Source organism: Emydura macquarii, unplaced genomic scaffold, assembly GCF_026122565.2.
Source record: "Emydura macquarii macquarii isolate MOO-44397 ecotype Brisbane River unplaced genomic scaffold, CSIRO-AGI_Emac_v2 contig_3450, whole genome shotgun sequence".
Taxonomy (NCBI): Eukaryota; Metazoa; Chordata; order Testudines; family Chelidae; genus Emydura; species Emydura macquarii.
Window position 1 is genome coordinate 356,754 of NW_027133587.1, and position 27,851 is coordinate 384,604.

General features: G+C 55.9%; 1 protein-coding gene across 1 annotated transcript; it reads right to left on the reverse strand.

The window, feature by feature from the left end:
* Positions 1-10,479: 10,479 nt before the first annotated feature.
* FIS1 (fission, mitochondrial 1) lies at positions 10,480-26,950 on the reverse strand. The gene is made up of 5 exons (XM_067534531.1): positions 26,800-26,950; positions 13,246-13,378; positions 12,543-12,619; positions 11,783-11,888; positions 10,480-11,526 (listed from the first exon to the last, which is right to left on the reverse strand). The coding sequence occupies exons 1-5, from the start codon at positions 26,842-26,844 to the stop codon at positions 11,429-11,431; spliced, it is 459 nt and encodes a 152-aa protein (XP_067390632.1). The 5' UTR covers positions 26,845-26,950; the 3' UTR covers positions 10,480-11,428.
* Between the last annotated feature and the right edge of the window lie 901 nt (positions 26,951-27,851).

Genomic DNA, 27,851 nt, shown 5'->3' on the forward strand with positions numbered 1-27,851 from the left:
TAAGGGTGGCAATGGCAAAGTCTGCCGTGAAAAGTGACACAGACCAAGTTTCTTTGCATCCCCGCAGTATTAAACACACCGATTAAAAAAATCACTTTTCTGCTTATAACAATCAGTCGATAATGTGTGAATTTAAAAGCGGTGAGAAAAGGTCCATTCCCTGTAAACAACAGGGTTATAAATTTAGCAGTTAAAATAGTATTAAATATAAAAAGATGTTTTTTTAATTTACGGTGGGCAGAGGGTCACACTCCGAGGCTTGCTGTGTAAAAGAGGTCGCCAATACAAAAAGTTTGAGACCTGCTGGATTTTAGGGTTAGGGTTTTGACCCAGCTCTGCGACGTTTCCTGAAGCAAACCAGGGAAATGTCTGAAAGGCAGCAGCACAAGCGGTAGAAAGATGGTATTCAAAGAATTGTTATCAGTGGTTTGCTGCAGAAAAGGACCTGGGGGTAACAGTGGATAAAAAGCTGGATATGAGTCAGCAGTGTGCCCTGGTTGTCAAGAAGGCTAATAGCATATTGGGCTGCATTAGTAGGAGCATTGCCAGCAGGATGCGGGAAGTGATTATTCCCCTCTATTCGGCATTGGTGAGGCTGCATTTAGAGTATTGTGTCCAGTTTTGGGCCCCCCACTACAAAAAGGATGTAGACAAGTTGGAGAGAGTACAGCGGAGGGCAACAAAAATGATGAGGGGGCTGGAGCACAGGACTTATGAGGAGAGGCTGAGGGAATTGGGCTTGTTTAGTCTGCAGAAGAGAAGAATGAGGGGGATTTGATAGCGGCCTTCAACTACCTGAAAGGGGGTTCCAGGGAGGATGGGGCTAGGCTGTTCTCGGTGGTGGCAGATGACAGAACAAGGAGCAACGGTCTCAAGTTGCAGGGCGGGAGGTCTAGGTTGGACATTAGGAAAAAGTTTTTCACTAGGAGGGTGGTGAAGCACTGGAATGGGTTACCTAGGGAGGTGGTGGAATCTCCATCTTTAGAGGTTTTTAAGCTGAGGCTTGACAAAGCCCTGGCTGGGATGATATAGCTGAGGTTAGTCCTGCTTTGAGCAGGGGGTTGGACTAGATGACCTTCTGAGGTCCCTTCCAACTCTAATATTCTATGATTCTATAAACTGGGAGGATGTATTTAGTGGGGTCCCGCAGGGGTCGCCCCCCCGATCTGGTGCGATTCAGTGTTTTCATAAATAATGTGATCCAAGCACGCATATACAATTTGCAGCTAATTCCAAGCCGGGAGGGGTTGCAAGCACTTGGCAGGACAGGATTTGAATCCAAACCGACCCGACGAAGCGGAGAATTGGTCTGAAATGAATGCAGTGCCATTCAATAAAGACTGGTGGGACGTTATTTCATTTAGGAAGGAGAAAAGCAAATGCACAGCTACACCCCAGGGAATAACCAGCTGGGGGTTGGCCTGGGTGGAAAGATGCAGTTATGCTGGGAAAAAGCCCAGAGGAGAGCAACAAAAATGACTTATGAGGAATGGTTGGAAAAAAAAGCCAAAACCATGGTCTTTTTTAGTCTTGAGAAAAGAAGGCGGCAGGGGGAGCTGCTAAGAAATCTGTGAAGGGCTGCTCTAAAGAGGACGTGTTCACGAAGGGAAGGACAAGAAATAATGCGGCATAATCTGCTGCAAGGGAGCTTTGGGGTCGATATTACGAAAGAGTTTCCGACTCCAAGGGGAGTTTGACGCCGGACAACCAGGCTCCCGAGGGAGGGTGTGGAATCCCGGTCACGGGAGGTTTTTAAAAACACCTGCCAGGGACAGGCCAGGAGGCAAGGGGCTGGATTTGATGACTTCTTGAGGGCCCTTCGTGCCCTACATTTTTCTATTATGGAGTAACAAAAAGGTGTGGAGAGACAAAGAAAGTCTAAACGGCTTTGTCGTCGCCCCCCCCCCCCCCAAAATAAAATTTTGCCAAAACTGCCATGATGCTGGGAAAAGCTTCTGGGCCGAGACAAGGATACTTTCCGAAGGAAAAAAATAACCCATGTGCAAATTTTCACCCAGCGGTAGGGCTTGGCACTGCTGCGGTTTCACCATGTGGCTGAGGAAGTTGGGCGGTGGCTTCTCATCCATTCCAGCTCCTTGCATCTAAGCCCGGGAGGATCTACCTTAGCAAATAGCTTTAACCAGCTCCAGGAGGCGAGGAATCCCACTGCTGATCCTTTAGTCTGCATTGACCTGGGTGCCCGGGGAAATGGCCCCCTCCAAAGCCCCACTTCCAGCACAGCACCATGCGCCCACCCTCTCGCAAACCCTCAGCTATGGATTTCTCCCCCAAGTCCCAAGGAAGATCCTCCAGCCTGATCATCCAGCCGTCCGCCCCACCCACATGCCGGGAGCCCATGGGGGCTTTACGTATCACCATGTGTGATGGAGCTACCAGGAATGGGACCCCCCCCCACTGACATGGGGGTCCAAGAACATGCCAGGAGGTGCTGGGACCGCTGGATTTGAGACCCAGACCTTAATAACCATGGGGGGAAGGAGTGGGGGGCTAGGGGTTAGAGCAGGGGGGCTGGGAGCCAGGACTCATGGGTTCTCTCCCCAGTTCTTGGAGGGGAGAGGGGCCTAGTGGTTAGAGCACAGGAGCTGGGGGTTGGACTGTTAGCTCCAGAGGGGTGGGAGATCTGGGGGCCCAGCATCCGTGGGGCCTTCCCATGCTGGAAGCGTGGCTCTCACACCTGTGTGGCTTACACGGGTCGGCCGACAAACGGCCCTTTGTCCCGCGTGAGCCGGCTCAGCCAGTCCTGTGGGGGGCGGGTCCCACCACTGCACAAGGGAGTCTCTGTGCAGGCTGGCTCTGGGCCCGGCAGGAGATTCCAGCTCTGGGTGGGCGGGACCGTGCCCCCTGGCTGCCCACCACCCATGCTGTGTGTCTGGTGCCCCACACGGCTGGTGAGCTCCCCGGGCGTTCAATCCATGAATGCCTCGCTGTGCGCGGCGGGGGGGGTGGGAGACAGTCTGGTGGACTTGGGGCACCCTCCAGCCCCCAGCATCCTGTGCCCAGCCTGTGGGGCGAAGGGATGTAAAATGTCAGGAACAACCACCCCTCCACCCCCAGCGGGAAACCAACAGCCTCCATTCACTCAGTGTGGTTAGCAGAGCAGCCCCAGACAGGGGGCCCATTGCACCAGGCACGGTGGGGGACACTCCCTGGAATGAGACCAGGGCTCCCCATGGGGAAGGGGGCTGCACAGACATGGTGAGAGACAGTCCCGGCCCTAGAGACTTGCAGGCTTTGGAGACAAAGGGGAGAGGAGGAAATACAGACCCTGGGCTCCCCACAGAGAGCGAGGAGAGAACCCAGGAGTCCTGGCTCTCCCCCGCCTGCTCTCACCACTAGCCCCCACTCCTCTCCCAGAGCCAGGAAGAGAACCCCCTTTGCTCTAGGCAGACCCATCCAGCAGGATGCTACCCTCCCCTGCCCTCCCGCAGCTGGGCTGGCAGCCCCACGCGGGCCAGGCAGGGCTAGGGAGTTCTCTGCGGCTGGCACCACGCTCCCGCACCCACGCAGCTCTGTACTAGCTCCTGCTTCCCCCCACCCGCAGTCAGCACCCCCCCACCGTGCCCTACTTGTGGGGAAGCTGCTTGGGCTGCTGAGTTAACAGACCTCAGTCGACCCACTGCTGGCCCCACTGCATCTGTGAGTCAAAGGAGGCACCGGTTGGGAACCAGGACACCTGGGTTCTCGCCCTGATTCTGGGAGGGGAGTGGGGGCTAGTGGTTGGGAGTGGGGGGCTGGGAGCAGGACTCCTGGGTTCTCTCCCCAGCTCAGGCTGACCGTGGGCCAATCACTTTCCCTTTCTTTGCCTCAGTTTCTCTCCTCCCCTCTCCGCCGTCTATTTAGGGGCCTTTCGGGAGCATGAACCCTCTCATTGTGGGTCCATGCAGCCCCTGGCACTGCCTGGCCCCTGATCTCAGCCAGGCTCTGTGCCCTGCCCAGCCCACAGGGGGCCTGGCACTGCGGGGCCCCAGCCTCAGTTGTGGGGGTGTGTGTCTGTGAGCGGCCCTGCTCTTGGTCAGGGGGCAGGAGGGCAGTCTGGGCACGTATCTGTGCAAAGCCGTGGAGTTGGCAGCTTGGCAGATCCTGGCACCTTGGAAGCGCGTCAAGCTGCTGCTTGGAGGATTGATGGACTGGGGGAGAGGCGGGGGGAGGCCAGGTCCAGCTGGGACACAGCCAGGCGCACCCTTCCTTTCCCTCCCTCTCTGCCCTCAGAACAGCTGGGGCCAGGACGCAGGAGAGCTGAGTTTAAATCGTGCCAGGGGTCTGTTCTGTTGCCCCCCTGCCTCGGTTTCCCCAGCCACTACATGGGATGGACCACCCTTCCCTGGAGGGCGCGAGCTTTTCGGGGTGAGGGCTGAACCTTGCCACAGGTCCGTGCAGCACCCAGCGCAAGGGGGACCCCGATCTCAGGCGGCCTGATCTCACTCGGTGTGACGCTGGGCACAATAAACGCACTGCAACTGCTTCCCCAGGCCCTTGGCAGATCCTTGATGAGCCCCTCCCCGGCTGTGGGGAATTCCTTGCCCCCTGCTCTGCGCTAGCTCACCCACCAGATCTGGGCTGGAGAGGGGGACAGAAAACCCCAGGGAAAGCTCCCGCCCAACCTGTGCCATGCGCGAGTCCCGATCAGAGAATCATCACTGCTCCAGGCTGGCCTGGAAAGCTCGTGAACTAGTGCGGTGATCTCCTGTCTGGGGCAGACACCAGCTGGTGTGAAAGGCAGAGCCCGGTTTATTATCTGATGGGGGGCAGGGCCGCGCGTGGGGCAGAGACAGCAAAGAGGAGCTGGCGCTGGAGGGCCAGCCGCGGCCATGGGCGGTCGTCTCCTACCCGCCCGATTTTTTTGAGGCAGCTGTTTCCCGGCCGGCTCCATCCTTCGGCCACTGGACCCCAACTTCTGGGGCACAGCACCACAGCCTCCTTGGGCTGGGCTTTGCTCATGCCTAGGACCAAATCCTGTTCCCCCCCCCCTCCGGAAAATACTCAGGGGCACACGCAAATCAGGCCCAGCGTGAAAGGGGGATGAGGGAACCCAAGCTCAGTCGGGGTCTGGTCTGCGCCTGATCTCAGTGGCAGGGGAGGGGCAGAGCACTGCCCAGCTCCAGGGGAGGCCCCAAACTAGTGGGTGGGGCCTTGTGCAGGAGCCCTCTTACTGGGGACCCCAATCATGGTCACCCCTGAGTTTAGAGGCAAGGCTCCAGTCCAGCCTGTGAATCACCCTGGAGCTAATTACAGAGTGCAATTATACAACCCCCACCCCCCACTGTTTCACCTAGCTGATTGGGGTACTCTGGGGCATGCTGACCCCTCCTGGAGACGCTGGGGTGGGGGTAGATAGATCTAGAACTCGATGAGGCTTTTGGGGGAGAAATGCGATCCATCTCCACCCCCCTCCCGGTTTTGGTGTGCATGGGAGGGGGTGTGGGGTGAAAGCTTGAAAGGAACTAGCTGGCCCCCTGCCACACCAGCTGAGAAGCCTCTGGAGAAGTTCATGGGGGAGGGTAATGACAGCAGAGACGGGGCAGGCGCCAGGGAGGGCGCTGAGTTAACCCCGACTTCTGGGCCCGGGCTCAGGTGGGTGGGTCTCCCCGACCCACGCCGGACTCCCACTGATCCTCGTTTTGGGGGCTGGGAGGGAATTTTCCCCCCAGCTCGGACAGGTGGAGAACCTGGGGGCTTTTATCGCCTGCCTGTGGGGTATGGGTCACTGGCTGGCTTGAACCCGTGTCAATGGCGGCATCTCAGGCACTTGGCATTGAGGACAGTTGCCATTCAGCCTGAGGTTAGGGGGCTAGTGGAGGAGACGGTGGGCGAGGCTGTGGGGCCTGCCCTGCATGGGTCAGATGAGATGATCAGGAGGGGCCTTTGGCCTCGAAGTCTATGATCCACCCTGCTCTCCTGGATGCCACAGGCCTGTAAATTTCACCCCGTTACACCTGCCCCGAGCCCCGCAACTGGCCTCTCTTCAACAAAGGCAACCACAGCCCGCCACTGGAGACATGCAGAGCTGGACAAGCCCCCCTTCCACCAGCTCATCCTCCTCAGCGGGTACCCCGGGAGCATTGTTCCCCATGAGAAAGGCTCGGGGCAGGGCTGCCCTCCTAGCATTTTAGTTTTTACTGACATGAAGATCGGAAGATAATTTATTTATTTTTTTTACTGCCACGGCTAAAACTCTCCTGAGCCGTACACGAATATCCCACGTGTGCATACTCACACCAGCGATCCTGTACCCAGGAAGTCAGAATTACACATTCATTTTCACCGCCGTTAATTGGTCAAGCGGGGTTTTTGGGGCGTGGGTAACACTAGAAAACAGGAACTGGATCAATGGATCCAGGGCAGCGTACACCACAGAACGGTGCATGGAAGCAGAGAGGTTGTTTTACCTCGGGACTGGGCCCCCGTGCAACAGCTGCTGGAGTTGTGGATCCAGTTCTAGTGCTCACAATGCAAGGGAGACGTGGGTTCACGGGAGGGGGGTCAGAGAAGAGCCACTGAAAGGATGAGAAGCCCTGCCTTCGAGTGAGACACTTCGGGAGCTCACTCGACGTAGCTTTAACAAAGAAGGCTAAGGGGTGACTGGATCACACTCTACACGTAGCTACATGTGGACCTAGCGTTAATTTTGGGCTCTCTGGCCCAGCAAAGGATAGTCCAACAAGATCCAACGGCTTGGAAGTTGAAGCTGGAGCCGCTCCGGCTGGAAATCAGGCGTTCGTTTTTACCAGCGAGGGTAATTAACGATGGGAACAGTTCGTTCGAGGTGGAACCTCCATCGCCGGTCATTTTTAAATACGGAGCCGGCCTTTTTCCTAAAAATATTTGCTCGAGGGATTATTTGAGGGATGATCTCTGGCTTGGGTTACGCAGGACATCAGACGAGATGATCGCCCCAGTCCCGTGGGGCCTGGGAGTCTACTCATTTATGAAGCAAGGGTTCTTCGAACAGTGGGCATTTTAAAATGCAGGTGGGCCCCGTGCTCGGAGAGATCCACTCAAATTCAAGTGGGGATAAAACCAGGGCAGCGTTAAGGCCGGCGTAAGGCAGCCTAGACTCAATGGGCCCTGCCGGCCTTTGAATCCCACGCCTGTGATCACCCAAAGTATTTAGGTACCCATGTCTTGTTCATGGCAGCAAAGCACCACGGCTGGTGCGTTTCAAGGCACGCCAAGGGGCCGAGAGGATGGCAGAGGAGGCAGAGGGCTCTGTCTCTTTAAGAGCCTCCGTGTTTACAGGAGGGAGCTGGTAAAAATAGCTATAGATAAAAAAAAGATAAGAAAATACTTGGAAGAAGCAAGATGTACCAATCAGCTGGGGCCAGCTGACACGGAGCCGGAGCCCGAGGTAGAGGGATCAGCTGAGGATCCTACCCCCTCCAGGCACGAAGAGCTAGAAAATGCCAGCGTTTATTTACATGCCTAAGGGCATCCTGCTGAGGTGTGTTTTTTTTGCCCCCCCCTAAAAAAAACTTCAGGAAAAGTGCAAGTTTTGTGATGGAAAAAAAAACGTGGGTGAAAGAAGCGGCTTTAAAAAAACCGATCGATTCATTCTTGCTGCGCTGCATAAATAATAATAAAAAAAGGCTAACAAATTTATGGTGTGTGTGAGAGAAAAATAAGAATTTTCTGCGCCACGGACACTTGGGGAGGACCCTGAGCGTGTTGAAAGTGCACTGGCGATCCAAAAGACGCACAGGGGACAGAGTGCAAACGGGGTATCGCTTCTCAAGTGGAGAGAGGGGGGTCTTGGTGGTTACGGCCCTGTAAATCTCAATCGCCTTTGCTCTTCGAGTGGAGAACAAGGGAGGGGTCAGGTCTGCACCTCGACAGGCCGCTAAGAGGCCAGCCAGTCCGTATCTCAGGGCGAGGCAAAGGCAGAAGTCTAGGGATCGCCCAGCCAGGATCCCAGCAAATCACTTCTGGGCCCCTCGCATGAGGGCTGCTCAAACACATTGGAAGTGGCAGGACCCACACCCCAAATGAAACATTGGGGTTTTGATGGAAAAAAATCAAAATTTTTCAGGGGACCCCCCCTTCCCCCACAAGACCAGTTTTTAGGGATCCCTAAAACTCCCCTCCCAACAGCACCTGGCACAGCCGCCTCCACCCCACTTTCTGGGAGCCTCCCAAAGTCAATTTTTTGGGGAAAAATGGTTTGTTTTCCCCTAGGGAAAAATACCCAGCTTCAAAGCAGCACTTGGGGCTAATCCAAAAGACACCGCCTGCAAAGCAGGAGTTCAGAGCAGGCCAGCGGGGTGAGTGGAGGTGGAGAGTGAACAGAGAGGTCGATACCACACAGCTGGGACCTGACAGCTCATCAATTACGGCCGGGTGCCAACGCCTCGTGGGGAGAGGATCTGGCGAAGAGGAAATTCCAGGCAGGGCGAAAGGTCTGAAATTCGGACAGCTGCTCCCATGTTTGCCGCTGACCATGCGCCGCTGCCACCGCTAGAGGAAGAGCAGAGCCGTGATCTACAAGGGTTCGATTAGACTCAGGGCTGGGCCAGAGAGCAGGGTGACGGGCACCGGGCAGAGATGCTCAGGCTGGCACAGGCTTTCGGGCGTTATACAGATCCATCATTTTCTTAAGTCTGAAGGAACCGAGAGCCTCACGCTGGACCTCCTGCACACCCCGAGGGGTGATTTCCCCCGCTACCCCTAGGGCCTCTTGGAGACATTGGGACAGCCTGCCTGGCTCTTCCACCCCCAGGGGCGTCTGCCAGTTCAACCGTCCTTCCCCAAGCACCTCCCCTCTTACAAACCCAGGACTTGAGCCCCTTGGCCAGCCGGGATGGTACATCTCCCTTCCCACATGACAGGTTGATACTCTGTCCCACAGTCACAGCCCTCCCCATCCTGCACCGGGCTCTGCAACTTGCCCCAAATCCATCCCCCTTTGCTCAAACAGGAGATCCTGCCCTGCCCCCTCCACAGGAGTTATGATCCCATGTGTACCCCCCTCCCGCACCTCGATTGAGGCAGGGGGCCTGTGGATAAAGTGGTAAAGATTCAACTCCAATACCCCCATGGGTCTTAAACAGCCAGAGAATCCACAGCAGACAACCCTTGGGCCATGGGTTAATTGCCAGGGCTGGAGAAAATCAGCTACTTCTTTCCAATCTGAATTGGTCTAGATTCAGCATCCAGCCCGTAGACCCTGTTAGACTTGTAGCTGCTAAAGCAAAGTGCCCTCACCGAGCAAATCTGCACTGGTAAGACTCAAGGAGCTCGCTGAGTTTAGCTTAACAAAAGAGAAGGCAAAGGGGCGACAGGAACCCTTTCTCATGCACCCCCTCCACCTGATACCACCCTTCTTGAATTGCGGACACCAGACCCGGCCGCAGGAGTCCAGCCACGGTCATGCCAGTGGCAAAATCAGCTTCCCCATCTCTGCCTCCAGCCCTCACTTTAGGCCACAGCATCACCCCGAGAGCTCCTGTCCCACTGCTTATCCACCACTACCTCCCCCCAAATCTATTGCCGAGTCGCCCAAGGTAGAGACGTTCGCCCTGTAAATACGGATGCTATTGGGGGGGAAAGGGGGGGAAGAGTCCTAGCTCTATGCTCTGCCAAGGGGTTGCACTGAAATGCAGAATGCAGTGAAGGACGAGCAGGGGACTGTAAAAAAAATAAAAGGCATTTCCCGGCTCCTAACCATTTGACTTTGCAACTTCAAAATCTTTTGAACCGCGTTTTTTAGGTGGAATTTCCTCCCTTTATTTAAAAACCGGGGGCAAAAAATTCTGAGGGCTGAAACTAACCCTCCCCCTCTCGTACCACATCAGCAGCAGGGTTTGAACTTGATCTCAACCTCAGCCCAACCTGCTCTCCCCAGAGCGACAGAATTAGCTACAGCAGCTGGCAGCAGTAGAAGGTTATCTCAAGAAGGGGAGAAATCAGAACTCCCTTCTCTCTTCCGCGAATTCCAGAGGTGAAGGGATCATGAGCCACTGGGCCCACAAGCTACAGCGGGGAGGAGAGCACAGGGAAAAGTCCCCAGCCAGTGCCCTGGCAATCAAAGCAGTGTAAACCCAACCTGGGAACCTTGACCGACGGAGGTGATGGGGAAGGAAAGGCTCAGCCTAATCCCAATAAAAATCTGTGGGACAAAACCAGACACCTCCGGGCCTGAGGGCTAACAGCCGGCTGAACAGCAAGGGCTGGCCCCAACCCAAAACAGGTGCAAAAGCACCTGTAGAAGAGATCAGGGAATCTAAAACATGGGGGGGAAGGGGGGGAGGAAGAGGAGGAGAAGAGGGTGTTCCTGCTCCCCGCCCCCAAGAGCAGCAGGCTTGTACAAACCAATGGCTCAGCGGGGCAGGGGTGGCGTGAAATGCCCGCCTCCCACGTGAAGGTGGCCAGCTGTTCATGCTGGAATCGGCTGTGGTGCCGTGAGCCCCGCATCTGCTTTTCCCGGGCCTGGACATAGTCCAGGGTTCAAGGAGAGCGGCTTATCGGTGCAGGAGGGCTGAGAAGTTTATTAGAAAGGCAAGGAGCTTTGACGGGCAGGAAGGGCTCACAGCACACACCGCTCACACACCCCTCAGCTCAAACGGCTCCTGGAGGGGACGGGCAGAACGGGCCCAATCACACGTAGCCTCAGGCCTGACCCAGCTTTAGGTCTCTGTGCTACAACAGAGACTCCAGTGCCTCTAGCTATTGCCCCTTCCCTGCGGGGAGACAGTGCCCTCTCCCAGCCGGCGCCCCTACTCTGCTCACACTGAGCTCAAAGCAGGAGCGGTCGAAGCAGAGATCCCCCTTGCCGTCAAATCACAAACCACCTTTATTTACACTGGCGGGGCACGAAGGCAGCGGTTAGAGCAGGGGCAGGAACGTTAGTGCTGCCCCGGTGCCCGGCTGGCACAGGGCGGCCGCCATAGCCTCAGCCCTGACTGGTGCCCAGCCGGCTGTGTGTTCTCCTAGCCTGAAGGGGGCTAAGGAAGCCCGGGGGGAGGGGGAGGAGGGTGATCGGGGACCAGGAGGCGGCAGGGGCTGCGTAGCATGAAGGACAGGCATCTGGGACCCCGCCCCGCCAGGAACTGCCGGGGGGCAGCGGGGCCACCAGTGGAGGAGGCTGGAGGACCCCCGGGGCCAGCTGTTTCACCTGCGTTGCCGGAGGGAAATGGCTGAGCGAGGATTGCAGCTACCGGGTCCTCCCCACGGCCAGCCCCTCCCCCGCCGGGCCATCTCCCTGCTGCCAGGGAAAAGGCCCCCACACCTCTCCCCCCGTGCCCCATCACTCATTAGTCAAGCAGCCCCCAGGACATGAGGGGGGGAAGCCCAGGGCAAGTGGCCCCCAGGGGCAGGTTAATAGCTTCCGAGCGCCTGGAGCAGAGAGTTAGCAGAGGGGCTGCCGGGCCTGGCGGGAGGAGGGTGAAGGGGGGGGCCGAGGACGCCCCCCGCGGCATTAGGATTTGGACTTGGAGATAGCCAATCCGATGAGGCCAGCCAGGCCGGCCACACCCAGCGCCATGCCTCCGACGATCGCCATGCCAACCAGGCCATCTGTGGAGAGAAGGCGGGGTTCAGTCGTGGGAAGGCGGGGTCTCGGCCCCGCCCACCAACCTTGCCCCAGCTGGGGGGGGGGGCATGTCTGTCTGGTCAGAGGGGGCGACCCAGAGACTGGATTTCTGGCCAAGAGGGGGTGGGTGGGAGCCAGCAGGGGCCAGGCTGGCAGAGATCCCGACCCCCCCATCCCCCGCTGCCCCACCCCACCCTCCCGGGGGCCATGGGGGGAGTCCAGGGCAGGGAGGGGGCTGACCTTTCTGCATGGCCTTCTCAATGAGCTTCTCCAGCTCCAGCGCTTGCGTGTTCTTCGGCTCTGTCTTCAGCAGCCCCCGGACATACTTCAGGGCCATCTCGTACTCCTGAGGGGGTGGGGGGAACTGTCAGCACCCAGCGCACGCTCCCCCCACCCAAGGCCCTGCCCCCCTTCCCTGATCAGCTTCAAGTATTGTCCCACCCCATCTGTGCCCTCCCTGTGGTGCCCACCCCTTCCGCAGACCAGACCCCCCCCCCCCCCCATAAACACCCCACCTAGTCTTTCCTTGGCCCTCTTCCCCCCAGCCTGGCAGCCGCCCCGCCCCAGCAGTTATCTCGGCCCCGGCTATCAGCGCCTTGGGGCTTAGGAGCTGCACTGGCAGAGTCCATAAACCCGGAGATAACCGGGCCCTGCCCAGCCACCGGCCTCACTCAGCCGGGCTTTATAGAGCCCAACGAGCCGCTTGCATGCTCCCCGCTGCCATTCGGGGCAGGGCCCCCAGCGCCCACAGATCCTGGTGAACAGGGCTTCAGGAGGGGCAGAGTGAAAGCGACTAGGCCCCCCGTCAGTGTCGCTCTGCGGGATTTACCCTGGCCAGGAAAGAATCTGGAAACAGCTGCCTGTCTGGCGTGGGTCAGCCCCACAGCTTCCCCCCATCCCTCTGCTGACCCAGCTCAGGCACAGCTCTGGGTCTCCCATCCCCAGCTCCACCAGCTCCTCTTAGCCCCTGGTGCCCCCCCCCATGCACTCCCTCACTCACCTTCAGCCGGTAATGGGCCACCGCCAGGTAGAAGACATAATCCCGCTGCTCCTCCTTGCAGCCTTTGGGCACCAACTCTAGGGCGCAGAGCGGAGGGGCCGTTAGCAGGCGGCACACGCCAGCGCCAGGCCGCAGAGCCACCCGCTAGCCGCAGAGCTCTGTAGCCATCACCCGGGGGTTGCCACCCCTTGGGGGAGACAGGAGGGGGGGCACACGCAGAGCCGCTAAGGGGGTCCCATGAGTCAGGGCCGCCATAAGAGCCGGGCTCAGACAGACGGACACACTCGGCAGAGCTCAGCTGGGACGGACAGACAAGGCCGTGTCTTACCCTGGGCTTCTCAGGGCTGATCCAAGGACCACCCGGCCCAGTGCCACGGCAGGGGACACTGCTCCGCGGGGGTTGGGCAGCTCTTTCCCAGCAGCCTGGCTCAGCGGGACGGAGAGGATGGGGTGAAGCGGGAGGGCTGGAGCCCAGACGCTCAGTCTTGTGGCAGAGGGGGGCCCGCACGGTCCTGCCCTGGGTGGGTGAGGGCTGCAGGGTCCTGCCAGTAGCCAGGATCTAGCCCAGAGCCTGTAAATCCATGACGTGCCTCATAGCCAGGCCACAGCACAGAGCAGGGAGCCAGCCCCAGGACAAGCTCCGCTCCCCATCAGGGCAGGCTGGGAGCTGGGGGAGTGGGGGGGGGCCCTGGACATCACTCACCCTCCAGCAGCACGATGCCCTTCTTGATGTCACTGTTGTACTTGCTGCGTACCAGGCACCAGGCGTACTCGAACTGCGTCCCCTGCGACACTGGGCCCCCGCTCAGCTCCGCCTTGTACTTCTTCTCAAACCGCTGCCAGGACAGGACAGAGTGAGGCCGTGGGCAGCATCCCCTCCGCAATACCCAGCTTGGGGGACAAACGGGGGCAGCGCCTGGCAACCATTGCCCCCCCCCCCCATGCCCACCCCCCAGGCAGGCACAGGGGAAGGGATAGAGAAACACTCACACATGCTTCCCCCCTCAGGACGCCTGGGTTTTCTCCCCACCTCTGGAAGGGGAGTGGGAGCTAGTGGTTAGAGCAATAGTTACTGCTAGGTCTGGGAGGGAAGTGGGGGCTTGCTGGGGATGGAACCCAGGAGTCCTGGCTCCCCAGTGCCCCTGCTCTAGCCCCTTGTCTGCTCTGCCTTGACTGCTGATTCCAGCTGCCTCCCCTTCCCTGGCTCACCCCAAGGGGCAGAGGGCACCTCCTTCAACAGCCCCTGGCACCAAGTGCCCCTCGCCCTGACACATACGGGGCAGGTGGGACTCTGAACTCCACCAGCAGGGCTGCTCCAGCGGGACCATAAGTCTGTCCCATTGGGCCAGGTCGCTTGCAGCCTGTCTTCCCCCCAAACTCCCTGCTGGCCCAAGGCTGCCCCCGCTCTGGTGCACTTAGTAGCCTTCCCCTGATGAGGGCGGGAGACCAGACCAGAAGGGGGCACCCTTGGGGGTGCTAGCTCAGCTAGAACCCAGGAGTGCTGACTCCCAGCCCTGCCCCTGCTCTAACCACTACACCTAACCCCCCCTCCCAGAGCCAGGGATAGGACCCAGGAGTCCTGGCTCCCAGCACCCCCTGCTCTAACCACTAGCCCCCACTCTCTTCTCAGAGCCAGGGACAGAACCCAGGTGAGGCCAGGCGGGGAAAGGAGCAGCATAGATCCAGAACTAGGAGCATTTCTGCCACAGAACTCGTCTCTCTCCTGGACTGGGCTTGGCTCCAAAAGCCATAAGCTCCCTCCGATTACCTATCTCTTATGTCACATTTCACCTGCACCAAAACCACACAGTCTGGTACTGCTCGGAAGGAGGCGGTGGGGCGCTCAGCCACCCCCTCCCAACACCACCCACAAGGATGGCCACTTCAGCCCTTGGTGCTGCTTTCTCCCACTCTCCCTGCCCCATCACCTCTCCGGCCTTGACACACTCCTTTTTACCTTCAGTTTTGCAGTGCCAGTCGCTTAGCACCCCATATTCACACCCTGCACGTTACCAAGCTGGGAGGGATTGAGCGCGCTTTGGAGGACAGGATTAAAACGGGAAAGGATCTGGACAAGTGGCAGAAGTGGTCTGAAGTAATTAGGATGAAATTCGATAAGGACAAATGCAAAGTACTTCAGTTAAGAAGGACCAATCGGTTGCACATACACCAAGTGGGAAATGACTGCTGAGGAAGGAGCACTGCAGAAAGGGATCCGGGACGTCGCAGGGGATCACAAGCTAAATACAAGACATTAACACTGTTGCAAAGCAAGCCAACGTTGTTCTGGGCTGTGTTAGCAGGAGTGCTGTAAGCAAGACGCGAGAAGTCATTCTGCCGCTCTGCTCGGCATTGATTGGGCCTCAACCAGCGTATTGTGTCCAGTTCTGGGCACTGCATTTCAGGAAAGCTTGGGAGAAGAATCCAGAGAAGAGCAACAAAAATGATTAAAGGGCTAAAAAGCCTGATCTATGAGGGAAGATTGGGGAAAAAAACAATTGGGTTTGTTTAGTCTGGAGAAGACAAGACAGAGGAAAGACGTGACACCAGTTCTCAAGTACATAAAAAGGTTGTTACAAGGAGGAAGCAGAATAATTTTTCTCCTTAACATCTGAGGATGGGATAAGAAGCAACGGGTTTAAATTGCAGCCAGGGCGGTTTAGGTTGGACATTAGGAAACCACCCTGAAAGGAAGTTTTAAGCACTGGACTATATTGCGTAGGCAGGCCGTAGAATCTCAGTCACTGGAGATTTTTAAGAGCAGGTTAGAAAAACCCATCAGGGATGGGCTAGACAATATTTAGTCCTGCCTTGAGAGCAGGGGACTGGACTAGATGACCTCTGAGATCCCTTCCGGTCCTACAACTCTATAATCGTCATACAAAACATACCTAGTGAGGGAGCAGACGAAAACAAACTAATAACGTACTGATCATTAATACTCTTGCGGGATGTTCACATGCAGTGGCATTAAGGGTTACTGATATATACTGGAATTACGCCTAAAATGTTTGCAAACCAGGCATGGCGAGTTGTTAAACAGGTCTGACCTAACCGAAGGAACGTGCGTTTGATTCGCTGACCGGCCCGATATTTGGGCAAAGACAATGAAGGTCCGTATTTACATGAGCAGAAAGGGGACCATCAAGACAGCCTGTCATCTCGAACTAACAGGAGGCACGTTGTGTTTCCAGCATTTCCTCATTCGGTATTGTTGAGGAATAACAATGTGCCAGATTTATTTAATACAGTTGGCAGAAGTCAACATGACAGCAACACTCAAAGGAAATGCTGTTAGACCAGCCGTGCAAATCGGGGTGGGAGTGAATAAGATAAAGCAAGAGGCCAGCTTCCTGGCAACAAATATTTGGTATTGACATTATACCTTTATTTAATGTCATCTATCCATCATTCGTATAGGGCCCAGTCATTACAGTATTTAGTGATAGCTGAGCCACTGAACAAGAATTATAGACACCCTAAACTTTCCTTTCGTCCCACAGCAATGGACTTTACTGCTGGCTTGTTGCTGAATCTTCCAGAGACTGGAAAAACAGGAAAAACAAATCCGAAAGACAGAAATCTAAAAAGAGAGAAAGAGGAAAAAAAAATCTAAGAGACAAAGAAAACAATCTAAGAGACAAAAAGACTGAGAAAGAAAGTCTAAGATTTTCTCTTTGTCTGTCTTTATTTGTTTTTCTTTCTTAGATATTCTTTGTCTGATGGACAGACAAAGAATATCTAAGAAAGAAAGATTTTCTCTTTGTCTGTCTTTATTTGTCTAAGACAGAAAGAAAGGACAGAAAGCAAGCAGGGGAGCTGGGGCACAGAAGGTGAGATCGGGAGGCGCGGGGAGTTTACAGGCATGAAAAAGTCTTGGCAACAATTTTTGCAGTATTTTAAGAAACTAAACATGGAATCCCCCGTCACGGGAGGGTTTTCCAAACAGGTTAGACTGATGCCTGCCAGGGATGGGGGCCAGGTACACTTGGTCCTGCCTCAGCACAGAGGCTGAACTAAATGACCTCTTGAGGTCCCTTCAAGCCCCGCGTTTCTATAACTGCAGGGGGAGGAGATGGCAGGAAAGAGAAAATGCATTTCAGCCAGCACAAGTGAGGGAAGAAAGACCATGGAGCCCCCTCCCAGGATCCAGGTCAGCTTCCTCCTGGCTTGAACAAGCTTTTCCTCGGAGGAGTAGCTCTCAGAAGAATAACCACCACCAATGGTCCATCTAGCCCAGTATCCTGTCTTCCCACAGTGGCCGGCACCGGATGCTTCAAATGGAATGACCAGAACAGGGCAATTATGGAGTGATCCACACCCTCCCCCCGGGTCGTCCAGTCGCAGCCACTGAATCCATTTCCAAAGTCCACTCGTCTGTAAAGATGGGGGGCCCTGAACCCCAAGGAATAAGCAACCGAATCAACTGATTGTTGAATGCCATATTACCAGAATAAATCACATGAGATCTTCTCGAAGCCAAAGAGGACTTTTCAGAGCTCGCAGGGACCTTAAGAGTCAGAAGGTCTGAAAAATATGCGGGGAAGGTGGTGGATACTCAGCAGAACGTGAATTCCCAGTGCAACACTGTGGCCAAGATGGGCTCATGTGATCCTGGGATAAGAGGAGAGAGGTGATTTGACCGTTGGATTTGGCCCTGGTGCGACCACTGCTGGACTCCTGTGTGCCCAAAATTCAAGAAGGACACAGCTGAATTGGAGAGGGGCCAGAAAAAAGCTACGAGAATGATTCAAGGATTGAAAACACCCCTTCTAGCGAGGGCCTCCGGGAACGCCATCTGTTTTGCTTAGCAGAGAGAAGGTAGATGGCGGGTTATCAGGGAGCCCTCCAGGTCTTGGGAACTATTAATACAGGGAACTCAGAGCAGCTTTGAATGGGACATCCTGCCAGTGGCGCAGATTGACCCTCTAAAGAGTCAAGGGGTCACACTTGTTCTGGGCAGAGAGGGGGCATGCCAGCTTGAGTTGAGATGCTTCAGCTCTGTAGCCCCCTCAATCCATCGCCAGCCCTTGCCATGGCCAACGGGACGCTTGTCCCACACCTTCACTGCAAAGTTAGCCAGAATCTTACCCAGGTTTTGCCCCTAGACCCCCACGCCATCCATTTCCCCCCCACTTCCAAAACATAAAAGCACTTTGAATTTGGGCTAGTGGGTTAGAACCCATTTGCCCCTTTCCCTCAGGCTAGTAACCCACCTGCTTTGCAGTGAGGATGCAGGCTAAACCACTTGGGAGCTGATAATCCTCCAATGCTTTCCCATAATTCCCAAGGAAGGGCTCTGGGAGTGACAACGAATACACCCCTCAACGTCCTAGCAATATATGTGGAGCAGAGAGGGCACAGTTAAGTCAAGTGTGGCCTCTCACCCTGTGGTGCCGATCCCCTGGGCTTCTGGAAAACAGGACTTGGCTTTCGCAGAACTCAAGCGCTAGAGCTTATCCCTGCACTAATCTACTTCCACTCCGAATCACTGCAACTCCCCACTCCGGGAGGGCTTGGGTTAGATGGTCCCTTCTGGCCTTGGAATCCGCCCCCTTCCTTCAGAGGCCATGGGGAGGAAAGGTTCACCTGCACGCTCTTTGCAGCTCTGTATTAAGACAAAAGATCTAATCCAGTCTCATGCGTCAGGTCTTCAAATGGTCACTTGCAGCAGTCAGGAAGGAACTATTCCCTCCACCCCCATGCACAACTGACAGCTGGATTCTGTAGGGTTTTGGTGGGGGGAGGAGTCACCTTCCTCTGAATCATCTGTGATCATCCACGACTGGAGGTGGGACGCTGCACAGAGTGGGCCAGAGAAGCCTCTCCTGGTTCTTGCTCACGTGCTATGGGTCCAGCCGATCACCAGATCGGAGGTCAGGAAGGAATTTCTTCCAGGTCAGATTGGCAGGGACCTGGGGTTTTTTGGCCTTCCTCTGCAGTGCCGAGTGCAGGGCCACCTGCTGGGTCATCTGGGCATGTCTCGTCTAGTCAATTCCCTGCCATGGCATTGGCATCTCATGCTCTCCTATGCTCTGTCTGGAGCGCAGAAGATTTGAGTGTCTTGAGCACCTAGTTTGGTCCAACTAGGCTCACCGGGTAACAGGTGGAATTCTCTGGCCTGGGCTAGATCATCTAGTCTGAGATAACGGGCCTTTCTGGCCTGAAACTGCTGTGAAATCTATAAAATCTCCTCCTGCCTTCGCTTCTCAGGAGCCACCACCAAACCCAGCCCAGCTGGGAAAACAAAAAATTGGTGGTTCAACCGGTAACCCGCGGAGCTAAACAGGGGAATTTTCCCCCCTCCCCCAAAGCTGTCCGCCAGCTTTCCCACTCTTCGCCCTTGGCATGACAGGGTCAGGCTCCCCCAGACCCATCTTCAGACAGCTGCCGTCACGAGCATGAGTGCGCGACATTATTGCCACAGAAAAGCCTGCAGGTGTGAACATGCCACTGGCCACGTCAAGTGAACCAGGTCTGACCCCCCCCCCCACCACCCCGCTCGAAAGCCGTGTTTGATAAACAGCAGAGAGGTGGGGCTCAGCTAGTCAAGGAAGTCAGTCACGGGCTATGAAACTCTCTTTTCATTCGAGACTTCTCTCCCGCCCCAGAGGAAATTAAATCCAGATTACTTTGTTTCCAACCCTCCCCAGTCCCCCCAGGGTTGCAACACAGGAGCTGGGAAGTTACAAGCCAGGCTAACATACGGCCCGGCTTTCCCTGCTAGCCACCCACACCTCACCCACCATTCTCCCGGGGGAGGCAGCGCAGCTTAGTGGGCAGAGGCCCAGCACGCCAGACGCCTTGGTCCTAGCCCCAGCTCTGCTGGGTGGCCCAGGGTGAGCGGCGTCCCCCTCCCACACCTCAGTTCCTACCCCCCACATTTGGAAAACAGAAGACTTCTGACCTTTGTGACGCGTTAGGTATTATTTTTAAAACAAGCAATCCCACAACGTCAGTGACTAAGCAAGAGGTCACGGCGGATTCTCCGTCTCTCGGTAGCGTTGGATCCACGCTGGCTGGCGTTCGAGAAGAGAAGCCAGTTACTGGGCCCCACACGGGGGAAACCAGGTAAAATTGCAAGGCCTGGGATACCCCCAAGGCCCAACTTGATGATCTAATGGCTCCTTGTGAGTCTCCAGGCCCTCATTAGCCCTGGTCACGATACCAAGAGGAGGCGTAGGTGAGCTAGGAGGACATGAAGGGTTAATTACAGCCCAGTTAAACCATTACGGGATGGCCCAGATTGCAGGGTGGGTGGGCAATTCACTGGCTGTGCAGACCGTGCTCCCACTGCAGTACCATTGTGCATGGGACTGTTACGCTAGTGATCACGGGGGCCAGCGTCTGGGCCGCAGAAGCTGTGCGGCGGACAAAGATGCACAAGGCCGAGGGTTTTCTAACAGTCAGAGGAAGGGGAGGCAGCAGGAAATGGGGTGCAACCACCTAGCTTATGTGAAGATGGAGCAGCACGCAGTCCCGGCGGGGAGGGGGGGGGGTGGTACTGGACACCTTTCCCATCCAGAGGCCTTCCCTTTCCCTGATGAAGGCCTTGGGAGCCCTCTGCTGGCCTTTCGCAGCCTGCATCTGCCCACACGTAGAACAGAAATTGGGAGACATCACATCGATTCAGACCAGAAGGGCCCATAGATCACAGCCCCGGCCACCCTCCTGTCTCCTGAGTTAACTCCTGCTTGGATGGACCAGAGCAGATCTTTCGGAAAAAGGCACCCAGCCTGGACTTCAACACGGCCAGTGATGCGGAATCCCTGGCAGCCCTCGGTCAGTCGCGCTGACGGTTAACGCCTGTCGCTGGGGGAAAACTTGCACTCGATTTCTAGTCTGACTTTCTTTGGATCTCATTAGCCAGTTGTCTTCTAGATCAAAAGAGCCCGTTCAAGATTTTGGGGGTACATATAAACCAGGATCAGGTCACCCCTTAACCCATTTGGTAAGCTAAGGGGTCTTTCATTCTAAGACAGGTTTTCCGATCCTCCATCCTTCTCCAGGCTCTGCTTTGACCCCCCCCCCCAAACCGAGCAACATCCTTCTGAAATTGTAGACACCAGGATCCCAGCAACAGATGCACCAGTGCCATACTCGGGGGGCGGGGAGGACCCCATCTCTCTGCTCCTACTGGAGATCCTCTGTTTAGGCATCCTGGGATCACACTAGCCCTTTTGGGCACAGAGTCACACCAGGAGCTCATCTTCGACTGATTAGCCACCATGATTCCCCCACGCCCTTTCCAGAGTCACTGCTCCCCGAGACAGAGTCCCCCATCCTGCAGGTATGGCTGATGTTCCCTGTTCCTCCCCCTCCAGCACTGCCAGGCCAGCATTACGGACACTTCAGCAGCTGGAGGAAATAGGGATCTGACCGGGGCATTTATAATCCTGAAGAAATAGGCAGCGGCTGATCGGCCCCTCTTCCTTCTGCCCCGTAACGAGAAGGCAGTGAGGGGGATTGGGAAAGAGGACAAAAGCACCGTGAAAAGCTAGAAGAGTACAGCCCGGACGTTCACCAACCATCTCAGTGCTGCATGTATGTCTACACTTAAATTGCTACCGCTGCACTGCTGCAGAGCTTCAGTGTAGACACGGCAGGAGGTATAGGTACCTCTTGGCATAGGTAATCCACTTCCCTGAGAGGCAGGAGCTAGGCAAACGGAAGAATTCTTCCATCAACCTAGCGCTGTCTACACCAGGGATTAGCTCAACACAGCTACTCCCGGGGGGGATTCTTCACACCCGAGAGTATCTGTGACGCTGGCAGACCAGGCGCCAGCTCAGACCAAAACCCCTCAGCATCACTGAACACGGACTAACCATGCGCGGGGCGGATAGCCTGAGCCCGTCAAAGCTGGGTGGCCAGAGAAAGGAGCAGCTGCCGGCCAGGTGCCTGGCTTTGAAGGCAGTGCCCCCCCCCCGCCCAGCAGCAACGCAGAAGGGTGGCACAGCAGGGGGAGGCTGTCACTTTTGGGGGGGGAGGAGGCGGGGGGAGGGATCGTCACAGCCTGAAATGTTTTCAAATGGAGGTCCCAGCAAAAACACAAAAGGTTGAGAACCCCTGCTTCAGGCATTTCAGGCCCTCAGAGGGCGCTGTGCATTTGGACAGATCTCTGGTAAGCTTGCCTAGCATCACACAAAGTCGTTCTCATCCGAACGTTAATCGGCTTGCTGCCATGTGGCGTGCACGTTTCATTGTCAGCACGGACCGCAATCGCAGGTTTGCTTTTGCCCTTATTGCAACGGGTCGCTGGCTCGTTCAAGCCACAGAAAAATAAAAAAGCAACTCAAGTGAAAAAAACAAAGAAGCTGAAATGGATTCAGACGAAGCACCCGCATATACTGTGTGGCAGGAAGGAGGGCTTGATCAAATACGGCTGAGAACCAACAGCTTAAGGAAATGTTTAAATGTTTGCTCTGGGACTATAAAAATGTTTGCTAAGGCCGTAAAACCCTACGGTCAGGGGAGGCCGCATTACCCAGTGTGAAAGGCTAGTTTACTCCAAGAGGTATTATCTTCTCGTCAACAAAATAGGGTCTACAGACAGACAGAGATCAGAAAAAGGATTGCTTCTCCCTGCCCCTGAAGAGGGGATTCTCTAAACACAACCAAGAAATCTTTAGCCCAACGCACATAAAAACTAGTTTATTATAGATGCTTCTATTGCTTTTTGAACTGAAGATCGTGTCTCATTTGTGTGTAGATCTTTACCTGCTTTAACCTTGTAAATAATTCACATCTCTTTTCTCCTGATAAAACTTTAGTTTGTTCGAGGATAGGCTCCCAAGCGTTGTCTTTGGTTTGAGATCTGAATATAATTGACCAGGGGTAACCGACGGGTCCTTTGGGACGGGGAGTAACTTGAATATTGTGGTGCTTTTTCTGTCGCAAAGTCGGGCGGCAAGATAGACTAGCGTTCCCAAGGGGGTGGTCTGTGACACCATGATAAGACTGTTCTAGTACTTTAAAAGCTCCCAACTGCTACCGGGTTGGTGAGATCTAATTATAGAAAACCAGTTTGGCCCTGGCTTCTTGACAGCTTGCCCCAAGGCTGGCGCTCACGGCTGTGAGCCACTATAGATGGCACGACTGTAGCTACACCGCGTCAGCTCCCAGTGCAGGCCCAGCGTAAGACAGGATCATAGGGTTAGAAGGGATGGCAAGTGTCACCCAGCTTAATGCCTGCCAAGATGCAGGATCATACGCCCTGGTTGTACACCAGCAACGAGCACCACACCCTCTGCATCACACCCCGTTTGCGTCACTGCAACAGGCAGCGCACCAGCTTTGCCAAGAAACTTTTTATCCAGAAAGCTTCCTCGACCGGACAAAGCTGCTGGCTCAGACACCATAACCCACCGTGCAAACAATAAGCAATTTGCTTCTTTCAATTGTTTACTCACATCCCGCAGCGCGCACAACGGCTTTAGTGACGCGCGCCAGCCCCCGGGCTGCACGGTTCAACTCGCAAAAAGGAAGGATGGTTGTTAATTCGGCAAACGGCGTTTCCTTTGCGGTCTGCAATAAGGTTCCTGACCCCGGGGGACACTGTTCCCAAAACCTCTGGCAATGCCCCACAGCTAATCCTAGTGCACATAGTTAAGTGCCCCATGGCAATTGGAGGGGGGGGGGGGGGCAAACAAGGGGGAATTCTAGGCTAGAAGAGACAGTATGGTCCAGTGGTTAGAGCAGAGATACAGGTTCACATCCCACTCCGCCACAAACCTCCTGCAACACCCGGGCACATCGGTTAAGCTCTGTGCCTCAGCTTCCACCAACCGTCAGCCCAGGGGACAAGTTGTTCGATTTAACGGGAGAGGGAGGCAGGCGGTCTGGCGACTGGGGCACAGAGCTGAGCGAGGGTCATACATTCCAGTCCCACACAGCCGTTTGGGCTGCGTCTCCAGCTACCAACCCAGCACTAAATTCAGATCTACGTCTGCGAAGAGCCCTCGCTCAGCAATCGCTCTGCACCCCATGACTCGGTCGCTAATCCAGCAGGACCAGAAAAACCTGAGCCTGCTTCCCAGCTTTGCTGCACAGCTGTTTCCCCTGCAGCATTGAGAAATGGCCATGATTCTTACACCTGCCATGGAAGTAGCTGCAATGACTCCAGCTGTCTTCCACCCATTTCGCTTGGCAGCATCAAGCACAGCCACAGTGGGAAGGGAAGCGATATTCCCTTGGATTTGGCGCTGGGGCAACCATTACTGGCATCCCAAATCTAGTCCCAGGGTCCTCCATTCCAGAAGGACGAGGATAAATGGGAGAAAACAGCGAGAGTCCTGTGGCACCGCATACACTTTTGGGGGCAGAAACCCACTTCGGCAGATGCAATTGTCTTGATGGATAAATCAGAGGGGATTCAAAAGAAGAGTCACGGGAATGACTAAAGGATTAGAAAAAGCACGTTCCAGAGCTCAAAGAGAAGGTTAACGGGTGACTCGATCATAGTCTAGAACCACCCACTTAGGAACGGAAATTTGATAACAGAACATTCCTCTCCATAGAGTTTAAGGGCAGAAGGGACCATTATGATCACCCAGTCTGAGTGCGTGCCTAACGGCATCAGACTGCCCTGCATTAATTCCAGGTTGAAATAGAGCAGGAACATCGTCTTGATTTAAGAATCCATCCTTTGGACTTTTTCCCCCCCCGCAATGATTAATTCCCTCCTGTCGTTAAAAATTCACACCTTATTTCCAGTCCAGCTTCAACTTCCAGCCATTGCATCTTGTTAGACCTTCGTCTGCCAGGTCTGCTCACTCCCATCTATAAGTACTCATGTGGGAAAACGTTTGATAATGAGCTTCTCAGTCCAGGAGACAATGATCTAAAAAGATCCAGCCACTGGGCTTGAAGCTGGACAACTTTAGGCTGGAAACAGAACACCAATTTTTCAAACACCGGAACAACTTCCCAAGGGCAGAGGTGGATTCTCCATTGCTGGCAATTTTTGGAAAAACATCCCATTTTACTTTCAAGCGTCTACACAAGTTCAAACAGGAATTAGTCATTCAGGCCTGGGTCATACAAGGAGTTTCCCAGTGATCCACTCTGGCTTTGGACTCAATGCATTAGCCACCTTCAGTAATCAAAATACTCGAACCCGGCCTAAAAGACAGTCTCTGCTGTGGCAGCCACCCAGCACTGCTTTCCCTTCACTCCGACCTCCACAAACGTCTTCGCAAAACCACTGAAGCTCAAGTCAGGAAATCAGAGTTTCCCTGCCTCCTCAAGCTCATAAAGATTCATCCCATCTACAAAGGAGTTAATTACTGCTCAGCTGACTCAGGGCAGGCCAGACCAAGACTCAGAACCGGCAACCACAACCAACTCACTCAGAGAAGTGGGTTGATTTTCCATTCCTGGGCAGCTTCAAAGCCAGACTTTCTGAAAGATGATTTCACCATGCACAAGTTCTCAGATTCAATCCAAGGGGATGTGGGCAAAACTGTCCAGCCTGCGAGAGGCAGGAAGTCAGACTAGATGCCCTAATAGAATCCTAGAAGATGAGGGTTGGAAGGGACCTCAGGAGGTATCTAGTCCAACCCCCTGCTCATAGCAGCACCAACCCCAAATAAATCATCCCAGCAAGGGCTGTGTCAAGCCAGGCCTTAAAGACCTCAAAGAATGATTTTTTTTCAGATCTGTGCTCGAGTAGAACTGGGTTAAAAATAAAAGAATGAGCTAACTTCCTGGAGGATAGGACAATCAATGGCAATTAGCCAAGATGGTCAGGGACGCAACACCATGCCGCGGGTGCCCTCAAGCCTCTGACTGCCAGAAGTGGGGCCTGGCCAACAGGGGACAGGGAGTGAACAGTTATCGAGTGATCTCTGAAGCATCTGGCACCAGCCGCTGTCAGAAGAGAGGATGATGGGCCAGCTGGACGATTGGTCTGACTCAGTGTGGCCGTTCCTATGTTTAATCACCACATCTCTTCCAGAAAAGCAGCCAGTCTGAGTCTGAATATCCAAGTTCATTCCAACAGCTCAGCAACCTAACTGAAAATGCCAGGAATGACTTTCACCCGCCCCCACCAGCCAACCCCCAGCAGCAGCAGTCTCAGACACAGCTCACACGCTGCCGCGGATTCTTCCTTTGCGCGGGCAGCCTGCAGACAACACAACCCCCCCGCAGAGCTTCGCACAGGACTCGGATTTCCTCCCCACTGCCCTGTGATCCACACGTCCTTCTCCATGCAGGCACCGTGACAGGCCCTTTCGAGAGTTTAACACAGCAGGTCCCAACCTTTTTGGCTCGACGGCCCCAAATATAATTTTTACAACCCGGAAGGACCACCGGTCTCGGCCAGCAGCCAGTGGGAGGGGAGCCACGGGCCACTCTGAAAGACCCCACAGGCCACAGGTTGGGAATCACTGCCTTCACACATCCCAGTATGGGGGCACAATCACCCACCAACCCTCTGCCCCCCTGCACTCTTGGAGGCGCCTGGCTTGCAGCAGGGGGTGTAGTGGGGTGGTGGGGGGGGGAGAAGAACAACATGGATTTTTGCTTTTAGGAAGCACCCCCTCCAGCCTCGGGCACTGTGCACGCAGGAGACACATTCAGTAACAGGCATACACCTTCTCCATCCCTGCAGAGATAACAGGAGGGGCGGGGCAGGGGAGTTCAATAGGGCAGGCAACTCAGAGGGAACAGAGGATGGTCTCAGGGGAGGAGATGCCCCAAGGGAAGCCCCAGGGCAAGAGGGAAACTCTATGGGGCAGAACTCAGGGCAGGGAAATGGGGGGCAGGTTCCACAGTCAGGAGGACCAGATGAGGGGGGAGACACCTCTCAGATGATGGGGGAGCAGAAGCCCCAGATGGGAGGGGGCAGGAAGAGACATAGGGAAGGGGCCATAGCAGATTCAGGGGGGCAGGACTAGGCAACAGGTGTTAGGCTTGGGCCAAGGGGGCCCCTGGGTAGGGGATCCTGAGCTCGGAGGGAGGGGGGCAGGGAGAAGCATCCCAAGAGGTGGGGCACCCTAGACAGGATGGAGGACTCAGGGAGGAGGAGGAGGCGTCTCTAGGTGCTGTTCCAGGACCAGGATCGAGGGGGGTCCTGGATTGAAGGCTCAGGATGGAGGATCCCCAGCAGGAGGAGAGGGGGCAGGGGGCCCTCGAGGGAAGGGAGTGACTCAGGCAGAGGAGCCCTGGGGGGAGGGGCGGGAGGAACGCCGTGTAGGCGGGATGAGGGGGCAGTGATCGGGTGGGAGTGTCCGGGGGGGGCGGGGCCTCTCACCAGCAGATCCTCCACCGCCACCACTTCGCTCAGCACCGACTCCATCGCCCGCCGGAAGCAGCGGCACCGCCCCGGAAACAGAAACACACTCCCTAGCCTCCACCGGCCCCGCCCGCTCTTATCCGGCCCCTCCGCCCCCCCGACCTTAGCGCCGCAGCGCATGCGCCGCTTCGCTCCTGGCGGGACGGGGATGATTATTGGGCCAAAGCGGCCACCGTTGCGGCTGAGAGTTGCCCCGCCTTGCCCATGGCTGCCGGGCGGCCCCTGTTACTATGGCACCCGCGCGGAGATGCGGGAGGGGAGGGAGAGAGAAAGGAGCACCTTCGCAATGCGGGGGGGCGGGGGAATGGGGAGGCAGCTGCGCATGCGCTGGGAGGGGGCCGCCGCTGCGCGGGCCGGGAAAGGCGCCTTGGAGCCCAGAATCGGGCTGGTGACGTTCCCTTGGGCAGCGGATGGGCACGCCCCCAATGGGCGGTCCCTTAGTTACCATGGGAACGGGGTGCTGAGACAGGGACACCGCCTTCATTCGGGGGCGTGCTCAGCATCCCGTCCCCATGGCAACACTGGGACACTCCTCCCTCCCCTGCGGGTATCCCTGCCAGCTGCGGGTCTGGCCCTGTGGGCGCAGACGTGGCTTGGCAGGCCGTGGGGGGGGGGTGGCGCCATGGGGGTCTCAACACCCACAACAGTCCATCCCGCCTCCCCCCTCCCCTTCCAGGCCTGCCCTCCACGCAAAACCCCAGCCCCGCCCAGCGACGCAGGAACGTTTCTGTCCCATTGGTAGGATGCCAGCATGTGCCTCAGTTTCCCCCCTGCCCCGTGGAGGGACAAGTGGTACGTGGGCACCGGGTTGTCTAAGCCGCAGCGTGGACGGGGCAAGTGACAACGGCAAAGGCCCCAGTGCCCCAAAGCGACCCTAGCACCCCATGCCCCACAGGGAGAGGGCTCCCTGCCACGGGGAATCACTCTGGGCCGTCGGGCTGGGGCTTGAACCCGCTGTTCTCTGAGCTACCCTCAGTGCTACCAGGAACTACTGACGACGCTGCCCGGAG